At 56.8% G+C, this 13,754-nt stretch overlaps 1 protein-coding gene across 19 annotated transcripts in view; it reads right to left on the reverse strand.

The window, feature by feature from the left end:
* Positions 1 to 2,678: 2,678 nt before the first annotated feature.
* The window catches only part of NFASC (neurofascin), a 179,002-nt gene continuing 167,926 nt past the window's right edge, over positions 2,679 to 13,754 (reverse strand). For all 19 annotated transcript variants that reach the window (XM_045982432.1, XM_045982434.1, XM_045982436.1 and 16 more), the window contains 2 exons: positions 11,656 to 11,725; positions 2,679 to 8,825 (listed from right to left, as the gene is read on the reverse strand). In XM_045982432.1, the coding sequence (XP_045838388.1) occupies positions 8,594 to 8,825; positions 11,656 to 11,725 (302 nt within the window). In that variant the 3' untranslated portion in view covers positions 2,679 to 8,593. The remainder of the gene's footprint in view (positions 8,826 to 11,655; positions 11,726 to 13,754) is intronic.

Below are 13,754 nucleotides of genomic sequence, written 5' to 3' on the forward strand. Positions count from 1 at the left end.
GCTGTTCTGGGGGCAGAGCGAGGGCATCCGAATCAGACCGTGCAGCCGTGTGCGTGTGTGTGCAGAACACACACGTACTTAGACAGGCTACGTCAGGTAGTGGGGAAGACTTCACCTGAGCTGATTGTTAAAGATCAGCCCTCTGTGACCCAGCACCAGGCCACTGCTTGCTGCCAAGGAGTCCAGGAGAGATGATCTGTAAGGAGAAAGGAGATTGGAGGGGTTTGGAATGGGAGAGAGGAAAGAGCCTGGAATCAGGTGTTGCAGGGGCTGGTTGTGGACATCAACTCCAGTGATTACGAATTATCTAGAAGGGGTGTATGGAAGGGCGGGAGGAGGGTGTGCCACCTTTGGGCCTTCATTCATTTGCTGAACCACATTTATTGAGCCCTTTGTCCTGGATACTGTAACACTGATTCTTTTTTAAAAGTAAACTAGTCCCAACATGGGGCTCGAACTCATGACCCTGAGATTAAGACTCATAGGCTTGGGGCGCCTGGGTGGCTCAGTGGGTTAAGCCTCTGCCTTCAGCTCAGGTCATGGTCTCAGGGTCCTGGGATCGAGCCCCGCATCAGGCTCTCTGCTCAGTGAGGAGCCTGTTTCTCCCTCTCTCTCTGCCTGCCTCTCTGCCTACTTGTGACCTCTCTCTCTGTCAAATAAATAAATAAATAAAATCTTAAAAAAAAAAAGACTCATAGGCTCTGCAGACTGAGCCAGGCAGGTTTCCCTCCAGCATTGCTTTTGCTTACCTGACGGTTTCTCATGACATTCTGAGCTTCCTGAGGACTGGAACTCTATGCTATCTACCTTACAGCATTGATTAGCACAGAGTAGTTATTAATAGGTACTTTGAATAGAACTGAATCGCCAAAGATAAGAAGTATGAGAAATCATGGCATGTCAGGGGGCACAGGACAGAGATTGGAATGGCTAGAATTTAGGGTGTACGTGAGGTGAAAAACAAGGTTGCTGAAGGAGGGGGTCGAATCACAAAAGGTCTAACATGCCAAGCCAAGGGGTTAAGATTTTATCCTACTGTAGCCGACTGAAGGTACTGTAGTGAACTTGAAGGTCTTGAGAAGGGACAGGATCACATCCTTCCAGCTGCAGTTTCGAGGAGGGAGTAAGTGGCAGGAGAGGCAAGGACAGTGTCCATTCAGAATGAGGGCTTGGGCTGCTGGTGGGGTGGTGCCCATGGACACAAAGGGCAGACTTCACAGACAGCTTGTGAACTTGAGAGTGATGAGAAAAAGATCTTTTATGTATCCCAAGGAGTGCACAGGGAGGTTCAGACGTGGCAGAGACTAGGAGATGCCCCCAAATTCAGGAGAAGCCACGCCCAGAAATAAGGTCTCAGGTCCCGCTATTTTCTGAGGACTTTTTTTTTTAAGATTTTATTTATTTATTTGACACAGAGAGAGAGAGATCACAAGTAGGCAGAGAGAGGGCAAGGAGGCTCCCTGCTGAGCAGAGAGCCCAGATGTGGGACTCGATCCCAGGACCCTGGGATCATGATCTGAGCCGAAGGCAGAGGCTTTAACCCACTGAGATACTCAGGTGCTCCTTTCTGAGGACTTTTGTAGGGAGAGGAAACACAGGCGGGTTGGGTTGTTACCTGGTAGTCCCTTATCCAGGAGAGCAGGGCCTGCATTTTCAGGGGAACCCTTTGCCCTTATTTCCCATTCCTGCCTAACTGAACTAAAGCAGCTCAGTTTCTCCTGAGTGGAACCGCCTCCCAGCCCTGCCCACTGTCTAGCCCCGACACCGGCCCAAGGACAGGGCGGGGGGTTACAACGTCTGGTGGTCCCTCGCCATTCATTCTGCCTGGGATGACCGCCAAAGGAGCGCTCCTCCATGGGAATTAGCCCAACTCCAGGCTGGAGAATCAAGAAAGGAGGCGTAACTGTGTTCAGTCCCCCTCCACCGACACAGCCTTCTCTGCCTCTTTCCCTATATTCCCTATTCCTTTTCCCTATTTCCCTATTTCCCTCCCCTATTTGCTTGTTGGTTGAAGATTCCTTTGGGTCTACTGAGACAGGTTCTGGGTTTGTTGTAAGCCGTATTATTCATTCCTTCAATAATATTAACTGTGCTGGCATTCTCCCACTTCTGGGCAGGGGTGCCGAAGGGGAGAGGGCAGGACACAGAGCTTCATCGCACACGTCTCCCCTTCTCCCAGCATCCCCATCACGGCACTTCCTCAAGGGCGCACAGGCACGCGCACAGGTCAGCTGAATCGGGCTCTCTCCGTGGCTGCACACGTGTCTGTCGCTGTCCGGTCAAAACATAGATTGTGTCCACGAGGCTCCCAGGATAAGACCAGCTTCAAGAAGGGGTCTGGTCTTGGGCACCTGGGTGACTCGGTTGAGCGACTGCCTCCTGCTCAGGTCATGATCCCGGACTTCCAGGATCGAGTCCCGATTTGGGCTCCCAGCTCCTTGGGGAGTCTGCTTCTCCCTCTGACCTTCTCCTCTCTCATGCTCTCTCTCACTCATTCTCTCTCAAATAAATAAATAAAATCTTTAAAAAAAAGAAGGGGGCTGGTCTTGCAGAATCCTTGAAGTGCGGGCTGTCTGGAGCCCCCGAGAAATCCTTTTTGATTCTCTCCGTTGTGGATCCCAACAACCCTGCACCCCTTTCCATAAACTAAAGAAAATGAAAAAATCACCCAGCCAGAGTCCATTTTGAACAACTTTTATTATACGTTTAGTGTTCTCTATACAAAAGAAATCAGTTGGTTTTTTTTTTTTTTTTACAGTGATTCCAAAAAAAAAAAAGAATTCTGAATAATTTGGCCTTTTCATTGCTCATGCAGTCAGTTTATAAGTCCACATATTAGATGGTCCTCTGCGGCCCGGAAGTCTTCCCTGCTGAAGGTGGCACGTGACACCCTCAGATCCGCATCTGTCGCTGACAACGTTGGTTAATGCAAAAGAACTCTCGAAGAGGAAAGAACGTGATGTGAGAGGGGTTAAAACAAGGTCTTCCATGGAGAGTTAAATTTTTAACCAATGGAAAAAAGATCAGACCACTCTGCAGGTGTGCGGGTGTGTGGGAGGGCATGAAGATGGCAGGGAAAAAAATCTCCCCCCGGAGGGAACAACGGGCACGGTGTTGGGGGGAAGCGGGTGCCAGGGGAGGGGGGGAGGCAGGGTGAGAGGTCCTCTGGGGCCAGCGTGGGCTGGGGTGGGACCAGGACAGAAGGCGACCACGTCACAGGCGACCGATGCTCAGCCCAGGAGGAGTGTGAAGTTGGCAAAGAGCTGGGAGCCGGGCAGAGGGACAACACTGACTGAGGGTGTCCAATTGGGGGGATCAGAAAAAAAAAACCAAAAAACCAACAACAACAGGGGCAGGGTCAACTGATCGGCATCGTTTTTGAAAAAGAAACAGAGTAGGGCACAAAATTCTGGATTTCTTCTCCCAGATTTTTGTGTTTATTGCTTCACTGAACTCTTTCTGTGTGCTGAACTCCAGCCCAGTGAACCCCAGCGTGGCAGAGACTCTGTGGCCTGGCCGCCCCTCAGCACCTCACGGTCGAGGGCCCGAGGGACGCAGCCTGCTGGGGCCCCAAGTGTCACGGAACAAGAGACGCCACTCCAGAGTACAGTCCAGACTTCACAGTGACAGACACCAGTTGGCTCGTCACTCTCCTGGTCGGGATCTGCCCTGCGTGTGGCTGGCTTCCCCACGGGCTGCTGCAGACAGACTGGTCTCGGTCTCAGAAAAATCCTTTGTGTCTTTCATTTGGGGAGGCGTACGGGGGATGGGGAGAAGTGATATGAGGTACAGACAGATGTGAAGTTACAGCTCTATTTCCAAGGAGGCACCTGCAGGCAGGTGGAGAACCCTAGCCAAGGACTCTGAAGGCCCAGGTTCAGGCTCTCCCTCACCCTGATTTGCCAGACGAGTGACCTCGGGCCAGTCCCTTCCCCTCCGTGGATTTTAGTGTCCCCGTCTGTCCGAAGAGTCCTGTCCATGAGATCAGCTCTGTGATTCCCCCGCGTGCTGCGGTTTGAAGCTCTCCAAAGCGACGCGCTCTGGGACTGAGCTCATTTCTACCCATAGCGTCAGAGAACTTCTGTTTAATACTACTGTGTCGATGGAGGTGCACTGGTTGGGGGTGTGGCGCCGGACACTGCTCGGTGGAGACTCGTGGCTTCCCTGGGTGGTGGTCCTGTCCCTCTGATCCTTCTCTGAACCTATCTTGGGAAGGCCGTTCTCAACAGGGGAGGGAAGGAAGAGCACTGCCCGGGCTTGGGCAGGGCGGGCTGGTGAGAGCAGCAAGGTTGGTTTGACCTCCCATGGGCTGGCCCCCCTGCCTGGTTTAGGGGATGGGCTGCCAGGAGCTGGGTTCTGTCTAGAGCCCGGTCTCCTCCTGGCATTTCAAGCTTTCGGTTTCATTCATGTGTCTCCTCCAATTTTTTTTTTTCAATCAGGGAACTCCTACATGCTACTTCTAAGCCACCACGTGAAGCTCAGCCAAGATCCACTGGGTGATTTCTTCCTAGCAGACGTGTGTGTGTTTGGCAGGGGCTGCAGGAGTGCTGACCAAGGTGTCACAAATGGGGAGCACGCCTGTGCCCGCACCCAAGGAACCGGCTGCCCTCCCCCTGAGAGCCAGGGAAGCCTCCCCTCCTTAGTGTGGGTGAAGCGGCCTTGCTAAGACTGAGGCAAAGTGTGTTCAATCCCCCCTGCTTCTGTCCCACGGGCTGTTTGGGACTCTCTGTGGCTTGGCTCGGATCCTGCAAAGGGCCCCAGGACCCTCAAAGATCCTCGGCCCCGGCTCCTCCCAGGGAAGCTTCCCTCTCCTTTGGATCAGACTCTCTCGGTTCTGTCTGCAGGAATCCTTCAAGAGGGGCCCAACCTCTCAAGGGGGCCAGGGTGTGAACCCACCCTAAGACAATGTCATAATCTGTACTGTTCCCCCTGCAAGCGCTGCTCTACTGTGTGGGTGTGCCCAGGCACGGGTGCTGGGTGTGGGCGGGGGGAAACCCACACGTATCCGCAGCCCTTTCCTCAGGCTGTGTCCGGGGAAGCCATGAAAGCCGTATCTGGCCCATGTGGCAGAGACCCCCAGCCGGGGTGTGCGGTGTTGGCACCGGCTGCTTCTGGGACAGGTGGACCCTCCTTCAGACCTTGGGACTTGCCAGGAAGGGGTAGACCAGATGCCCCCACCCCAGGGCAAAGACAATGGACAAGGGAAAGAGCTGGTCTGGTTTTCCCTTTAGCTGAGCCTCAACTATCTCCTCAAAACTAAGATAAGGAAAGATGGGTCCCCTTCACAAAAGCCAGGAAGGGTGGGAGGCAGCTGTCCCTGGCCCTGCAGCGCTGTACCCCTTAGTGGCTGGCCTTCCTGCTCCTTCAGCTGGGTTCCTCTCCCTCATCTTTGAATACTCCGTGGGTATTCAAAGGAGGGATGACACAGGGGAACCGGAGGCACCAACATACAAACAAGTCAAGCAACTCGCCCCAAGGGGCAGAGCAAAGAGACTCAGGAAGCAGGACTGGTCCTCGACCCCACCCCACAGGCTCTGACCCCTCCCCCCCACCCCACGTTCCTCAGCCTCGTGGACTACGTGCTCTTGCCGGAGCTTCTCCCTTGGAGCCTGGAGCCATCAGAGGCTTGAGAACTCAAGGTGCCCCCAACCAATGCCCACTGTGTCCTGCGTCTCAGCTCCAGGCCTGGGAGCCCTGGGAGGGCAGGGCTCACATGTGACTATGTCTCACACTAGAAGTTCAAGGGTGTTTCCTGAGCCCACAGCTCTGGTGGCTCGGCACAGGCAGTGGGACCGCAGCACAGGCAACAGGGCTTCTGGGATCACTGAGAGACCCCCCCACCCCCACAGCCAGGCAGGCAGAAGCACCCATGGTGTTACTGTCTCCTGGCCCCATGGTTGGGATGATTTTGGGCGGTCGCTTGAGAGCCCCAGTGGGCAGGGCGTGCGGGACAATACTGCTTTCCGGCTGAGCAGGCTGGGCTCTGGCACGGGCTCACGGGAAATGGACAATCTCTTCCTGGAAGGGCTGCTCCCTAACCCTGCCCTCCACACACCTCTCTAAGCATCTCTGCTCAGGGGAGATGGCTTCTCCAGGCTCAGGTTGGCTCCTGCCTGCCAGGAGGGCTGGGGCGGTGTGGCGGTGCGGGCGGCGCCTCTCCATATGGCTGCCCGCACAGCCTTCTAACATGGAGGGAGCTGGTGCAGAGCGGGCATGACACACACGAAGAGCAGACAGGCTGAGCACTCATCTCTCCCCCAGACCCCTGGGTGGCAGGAGGCCTTCTGCGGTCCTCAGCTGCACGGCCGGGGCGGGGGGCACCCTGACAGTGCACGGTCCCCTTACCCAACGAGCCGGCCTGCGGTGCACTGAGCTCACTGGAGTGAGGGTGTCACATGGAGGGAGGGGCCCAAGACACTGTCTACTCTGCTCAGATCCAGAGCATATTCTGGAAAGGCTGGTCCTTTAATTCAGTTTATAGGCACACTTCCCTGACGTTCCCTAGAGGGAGGCTGGGCTTGGGTGCAGGACTGCCCAGCTGTAGAGGAAAGCCAGAGGAAGGGGCCCCTAAGCTCACTCCTAGCCCCCTGTGATTCACCCTGTCCCCTTTCAGCATGAGGGAGCTGCCCCTGGGGCTTCTGGGCTGCAAAGGCTGGCCACAGCTGGAGCCAAAGGCCAGGTGCCTGCTCTCAGGTTCAAACAGCGCACCTGGCTCAGCTCTGGGCTGTGTTTCTTACCTGCAGACAGAGTACGTGTGTCTGTGCGCCTGACCTTCAGCTGACTGATTAGGAAGGGATGCAAGCATTGCTAATACCTTTGTGGCATAAATGTGTGGCAAACGATGCTTTGATCCAGCCTCTGTAGAACGCAGCTCCGTTGCTGCCCAGGCTGCCGGGCGAGCAGCTGGCGGCTCGGACCAGAGGCTGTGCCTGTGCCAGGCAGTCCAGATGGGGGGTCAGCTTCCCCCTCCCGAAACCGGCTCTAGCTGCAGCGGCCCCTACCAGGTTGCTCTCAGGCTCAAGATCTCTCTCTGAGGCTAGGTACCTTTGGTTTCAGAAATGGTTTAGGTGGGGAGGCTGAAGGCCGTGCCTTGGGTCTCTGAGCACTGCAGGCTGCTTGGGTCTCGGGCTGGGCAACGGGGTGCAGGGCACGCAGTGAGCGGCTGCTCTGGGTCTGTGGTGACATTTGCAGGGGCCGCCCCGTTCTTGAGAGACATCGCTGGAGGCTTCGAGGCTTACGGGCAAGGGCTGGGGACCTGGGAGCTGCAGGGCCACATCAGAGCTGCGTAAGGCATCCGGAGGGCGCGGGGTCCCCAGGCCAGGCTCTCCAGCGCGAGGTGTTCCCGCGCACTCTCCTGATATGTAAATACCCCGAGGACAGGACACACTGGTTCGGTCTTGGGGGGGGCGGCACGGTGTGAAACACCACTTTCGACGTCTTACAGAATTGACGGAGATTCTACCTGCTAGAGGCGAGAGGGGGAGCAGCACCTTGTACCCCCAAACACATCAGCAAAGCTTCTGCATCTCCTGGTTCCATCCCCGGGAGGGTAGCAGCGGCGATCCCTGACCAGGTGGGGAGGCATGCCCTCATCCCTCGAGGCAGGGGGCACGGTCCTCTCTCCCACGTCCTGGGTTTCACCGATGGGGAGGAAGGAAGTCCAAACCCAGCCCTTTCCTTCTCTCCTGAGGTGAGCACAGCTCCCCGGGGACCAGATGCCCGGTTTCCTTCTGCTTGAGGTACTCGGCCACTGGCTTCAAAGCTCTTCCCATCCGTGGCCGCTCCCGTTCCTCAGACTCCTTCAGAGCTGGCGCAGCTCTTATCTGGGACACGCTGGGGAAAGGGGCAGGGTGAGAGCCAGGAGCAAGAGGTAAGCCCACCTCCCGACTGAACCAGAGCAGGGCAAGGAGGCCTGCTCACTCTCTCCCTGCCAAAAATACTGTCATTTTCCAGAAAGCAGCCAAGCCCAGCTCAGCAACTGACAAGGCCAAGGCGCATGGGTTGGGGGCCCGGGGAGGCACCTGGCGAGAAAGGCATCCTTCGGAAATACGTTGGCCTGGCGGCGGTGTGAATACGACAGCTTTTCTACAACATCTTTTACAGGTCAATCCTTTTGCCCATCTGGGGGAGAATCCACCCATTCTTTCTTTGTCCAGGGACATTTCTTCGAAAGGAAAAGAAAATGGAGACGCTGTGTCTGGACGCGGAAGATGCACAAAAGAAAAGTAAAGACAACGCGAAGGGCCGTGACCAACAGAAACCGGTGAGTGCGTGAGCGGAGGGCAAGGGCGGGCCGGGGTGGGGGAGGCCCCAGGCGGCCGAGAGGCTGAGCGAAGGGCTGGGCTCCCTCCAGCTGAGCGTAGGCAGGACTCCTCCACACGGTGGCACCCCAGGGGTGCAGGGGCGGTCATCGGGAGGGGGCTTGGGGTTGGCTGGGCGGTCACTGGTCCTCACAGCTTGGCAGACCCCCTTGTTGTACCCTTGTCCCTGAAGGAGGTGGCAGCTGTGTGGTAGGTCTGCGGTGGCTTCCTCTCCCCCTCTCCCCTCCTCCCACTTGCAAAGCAGTGGCTGTGTCCTGGGCGAGGGGGCTCCGTTAGGCCAGAGAATAGATGGCGTTGACAGGCGACGTGGCCTCTGAGCTTTCATTGCCCTCTGTCTCCTCCTTGTCCTTTTTGACCGTGTACTGGCCGATGAAGGACCCGTCCTCGTTGAACTGCCCCTCGCCACCCTCGCCATAGTCCACCAGGCTGTCGTCACTCTCCTGCTGCTTGATGGTGCCATCCAGGGACGTCTGGCTGCCCTGCAGGGGCTTGTTGTCCTCGTCACTGGCCAGAGAGAGACAGAGAATCAGAGCCTGGCCTGTTCCAATGTCGCTTAAACCAAGGTGGGGTAGCACCGGGCCGCTGGCCTCTCGCCGAGCGCATGGGCTACGCAGCTCCGACAGGGGAGGACCTCAGCCTCTCCCACCCCCGAGCCCTCCCCTGTCTGGCTGGATTATGGTGAGAACCCCAGGCCTGGAGAGGACCAGGTTTCTCCCTGGCGTCTTCTCCCAGGTGAGGTGGCAAGGTGGTGCTGGGCTGGGGTTGGACTCCCTTTGACTCTCTGTGATCTGGGTGGCCCCTGTCTGGAAAGGCTCTGCCCTTGGCAAAAAGCAACGGGTCTGGGCCATGGAGAGAGAAGCCTCCCCCCGGGTGCTGTGCTTTCCGTCCGCTCTCTGGTCTACCGAGCGGCAGACGCTGTTGCTTGGGGCCTCGGCTGAAAGAGGGTGGGAGGAGTGGAGGGGCACACACAGGAGCGTGTGAGGCCAGTAACTGGAGACAAAGCCCTGAAAGGCTCTGACGATCCTGCCTGGGTTCCTCCGAGGCCCCCAGGTCCTGCCCTTCAGACACCCCCCAGCCCCCCGCAAGGAAAGCTGGCAGGCTGTGGGGCAGAGTGTGGTCTACCTGCTGGGATGTCTGCAGTGACCCCAGGGAAGTGAGACCCCCCCCCACCGCTGCCTCCCATGACTGGGCTCTGCTCAGGCACCACCTCCCTTCCCCAGCCTGCCGAAAGCTCTGCCCTTTAGGCTCCGAGGGGAGCCGGGTGCTGATGGCCGCATCTCAGGGGTAGATGGCCCCCAGCGGTGCCAGGCAGCGTGGGCAAACACATAATGCCCCTCCCTGGCCCCCGGGCCACACGCAGTCCTTCCTGGGTGTCTGGGTGCAAGGGGAACAACCAGTTGAGTTGCCTTTAGAGTGGGCAGTGCGTGATAGCTTCTCTCTGCAGTGCTGGGCAGAGACAGCCGGCAGGGGAGGACCTGGGGCCCGAACCTGAGCCCGGCATCGGTACTTGGAACACTATCAGCCCCTCCCTCTTGCGCCCTGTTCCCTGGGCCTGTGTTCTCTGATGGCAGGGCTATGGGGAGGCAGCCGGTCTATAGGGCTGCACTGAGTCTGTGTGGAGAGTGGGGCTCACGTTTTGAAAACCAGCAGCTTCTTGCTGGTCCTGGTCCTACTCCTGGGTCTTTTTTACACACGCTCCCTCCCAGGAGCAGGAGGATTGTGTCTGTGTGATTCTAGGGGGGACTCCGGGCACCTAAGCCAAATGCAGCCACTGGACAGGAACAGCCCAGCTTGGAGGGAGCGTCTTCAGTGTGTCAGGTTCTCACAGAGAAAGAGGATCTAGATCTAGAAAGAACAGATTTCTTCTAAGGGAAGCTTGAAAGGAACCAGAAGGACCAGGGGGTCTCTGGTCTAGTCACCTGTCAGCCCATCTTCCGAGAGACCCTGAAACAGGGGGACAGATGAGGGAGAGAGAAGCAGGGAGACCCACCAGAGAGGTGTTTCTCTGCCAAGCCAAACAAGGCAGGTGTGTGTGTGTGTGTGTGTGTGTGTGTGTGTGTGTGTGCGTGTGTGGGCGTGGGCCTGTGCAGGCTCCTGTGTGTGTCTACCCAGCCTCGCTGTGGGTGGGACAGGAGAGTGGGTGGGGACAAGGCAGATATTTTTGCCCAACACCTTTGGTGTATGAGGGAGGAGAGGTGCCTGAGGAAGCGGCTTCTTGGAGCCCAGGAGGTCCTCACCCCTCTCTGGGGTTGCACTGAGGGCTTGGGGGAGCGAAAGCCCTGTGTCCTTTGGAAACTGGTGGCCAAGAAATAGGGCTCAGCCCCTGGGGAAGATGGGCCCTGCCAGGGGTGCTGAGGACAGTCAGGGGCGGGGCCTCTGCTGCTCACACTTTTAGGAGGCCTTTGGAGACGTGGGGGCTGGGGCAGATTTGGTACATACACTTCCGCTGGGCTCCTGGCCAGGCAGTGGCTCTGAGCAGTGTTCACCTGCTGGGCTGCTGGTGAGCAGAGTGGTGGAGGCCAAGGGCCGGAAACGGAGAGGTCAGGGAAGATGGGGTGATCTTGCCCCAGACAGTAACGGGGGGTGGTGGGGAAGAAGGGCTCTGATCAGAGCATTTCCTCCCACCCGCCGTGGTCTGGGAATGAGGCCTCCATGACCCGCCCTGCATCATTCCTTAACCCAGGATACATTTGCCGTCAAAATGGGACATTACAATGTCATCACGCCAGCCACAAAGGCCCATCCAGATCTGAGAGGGACGGATCGTGACATCGCCCCGCCGGAAGTCAGGCCCCCGCTTCTCCAGCTCCGCCATCAGCTCACTGGGCGTCAAGCGTGGGCGGGATTCCTCAGCAGGTCACTTCCCTGTCTGGGCCTCAGTCCTCTGATTTGGGACAGGCCACGGCCAGATGCCTCTCCAAGGGCTGTTCTTGGCTAGGGCCCGAAGATATCATTCAAGTTCATGAGGAAAAGGTCTAGAACCGCTTCCCCAATTCCTCACTGAGTTGAGGTTTCAAGACAATACAGCTTCCCTGGGTCCCCGTCTTCAGGGCGGTGGGAGGGAGGGAGCGGTGGGCAGAGAGGAAACCGACAGCTCATTTCATGGCCACGGCCTTCCCCGCGTCTGCTTTCAGAGGAAAGACGTGGAAGCACCCGTCGGAGGAGCTCAACAGCTTGTAGTGTCCCTCACATCCATGAGCCTGTGCCAGGCAGTGTCCCCCCTGCGGGGAGGCAGCCTCGTCCAGCCCCTCATTACAAGCAGGGGCTGTCAGTGAGGCAGAGGTGACAGCGGATGGGTGGCGGTTGGAGACCAGGAGCCAAACAGGTCACTCACCTGTAGTCAAAGGAGCCGTCCTCTTCCTTGGGGTCTTCGGGGCCCAGGGGAACATCCTTCTTTTCGCGCACTTGGCCGATAAGAGAAGCAAAGGCACAGACACGGTGATTATGCCCCTGCTCCCCGGGACCCCAACTGCAGAGTCGGCGACACTCTCTCTTTCAACAAGGCACCGTCAGTGCCGCCCCTGTTCTGGCTTCCTGCACTTAACCAGCTGTCAGGTTGGCGCCCCGCCTCCTCCTCATCCCTAGGGTTTCTCGGTTGACAACTGAAACCTCCTCCAGCCTGCCCCCCCTCCCACTCCACCTCTCCACGGGGTTGCCCCCAAGCACCGAATGGATGTGATCTTTTCTTTGGCCCCTCTCTTACTCTGTTCTGTAGGATCAGTATTTGTGCTCAGTTCGGAAAAGCCCCCAACAGGGGGCCCTGGGCCAAGGGGACATTCCGTAGGCACTTCGGGATGGAAAATGCTCTCCTGGCTGTGACTTCACTAATGTGTGGGACCCTCTTCTCCCACGCTTCCTCTGTGGTTTGCACACACCCATCCCACACCCTGTCTTGCTGGGCTGTGATCTTCCTGCTGGGCCCCTGCTGTGTCTTGAGGGAGAGATCACCTTTCTTTTCCGGGTCCTTGGCACCCAGCACAGAGTCTACCATGAAGTCTAGCACGAAGGCTGGAGCCTGGGCCTCATGGTTTGCTCATTTTTCTAGTGGACTAGGGCCTTACCTTGCAACTGGAGGGAAGGAGGTAAGCTGTGAGAAGAACTTTCTGGAAAGCAACACTGTCTAATGGGCAAAGTCAAGTTTATCTGATGAGTTGGGGCGTGAGCTCAGTAAGGCTACTCTTCTCCCTGACTCTGGCTCTCCCTTTTTCAGGAGAAAAACAATCTCAACACAGCACAATAAAGTGAAAGGAAACATTATTTGCCAATAAAGAATTATAATTTCCGGGGCGCCTGGGTGGCTCAGTGGGTTAAGCCGCTGCCTTCGGCTCAGGTCATGATCTCGGGGTCCTGGGATCGAGTCCCACATCGGGCTCTCTGCTCAGCAGGGAGCCTGCTTCCCTCTCTCTCTCTGCCTGCCTCTCTGCCTACTTGTGATCTGTGTCTGTCAAATAAATAAATAAAATCTTAAAAAAAAAAAAAAAAGAATTATAATTTCCTGCCCTCCCTCACAGACACCTGCCTCACTTAAAGTGCAGGCAGAACCCTTTAGAATCCCAGGGCCTGAGGGTACGCGGACAGGGGAAGGAAATAAAAGAGAATCTTCTGAGTTGAGTTTTAGGGGGACCCTGGAGGAGGACTCATTTAGAGGGAGGGAGAGGCAGGCATTGGGAGCATGGCCCATGCTTGGCAATAGGGCTTTGGGGGGGCAGGGAGCAATTTCATTCTGCAGTCCCAGTAGGATTTTTGCTCGTTGGGTCATCTATTATCTTGTCTCCTGTCATTCTACCCACCCCATCCCAGACAGATGGTTTTGTTGCCCCTGTTTGAAAAAACAATATTTCCAGAAGCAGGAATGCCAGAGGTCCTTGTCCTTGACCTTGGTTTGTCTGGGTTGGTGGATCTTGAGGCACCCAGAAGAGCAATCGCTCTTTGGGATGCTAGGGAAGCCCAGAGCTCTTTACTGATGGGGTCTGTACCAATGCAGGCCACCCCCGAGCCTCTGGGGGCTCTTCGAGCAGGAGCTCCCGACCCTCTGCCGGGGGTCTGTCATTACAGCCCTGTCCCCGAGAGCCTCTCTCATAGGCGTGCTGCTTCCATCCAGACCCTCCCCTCTCTGTTCTCTCCTTCTCATGGTTAGAGAAAATGCCTTTCTTCCTTCTTCCTTCCTTGGGACATCGGATCCTAATGAGATTCAGGCTGAAAAAAGCCAATTTACTGAGCAGACGGCTGGTGAGTCAAGGGGAGGGAAGGTCATTCTTAATGGGAGTCACGGCTCCTTCCATCCCCTCTCTGGAGCTGCCTGGACTGTTCCACCCACCCACCTCAGGCGAACTTGATTAACTCAAGTGCTTTCTGGCAGCTCTAAGATGCACAGATCAGGCAAGAGGACTGTCTGTCCAAGCTTGGCAAGGGTTAGGCTTGCTGGGAGAACCT

The sequence above is a fragment of the Meles meles genome, chromosome 17 (genome assembly GCF_922984935.1).
Source record: "Meles meles chromosome 17, mMelMel3.1 paternal haplotype, whole genome shotgun sequence".
NCBI lineage: Eukaryota > Metazoa > Chordata > Mammalia > Carnivora > Mustelidae > Meles > Meles meles.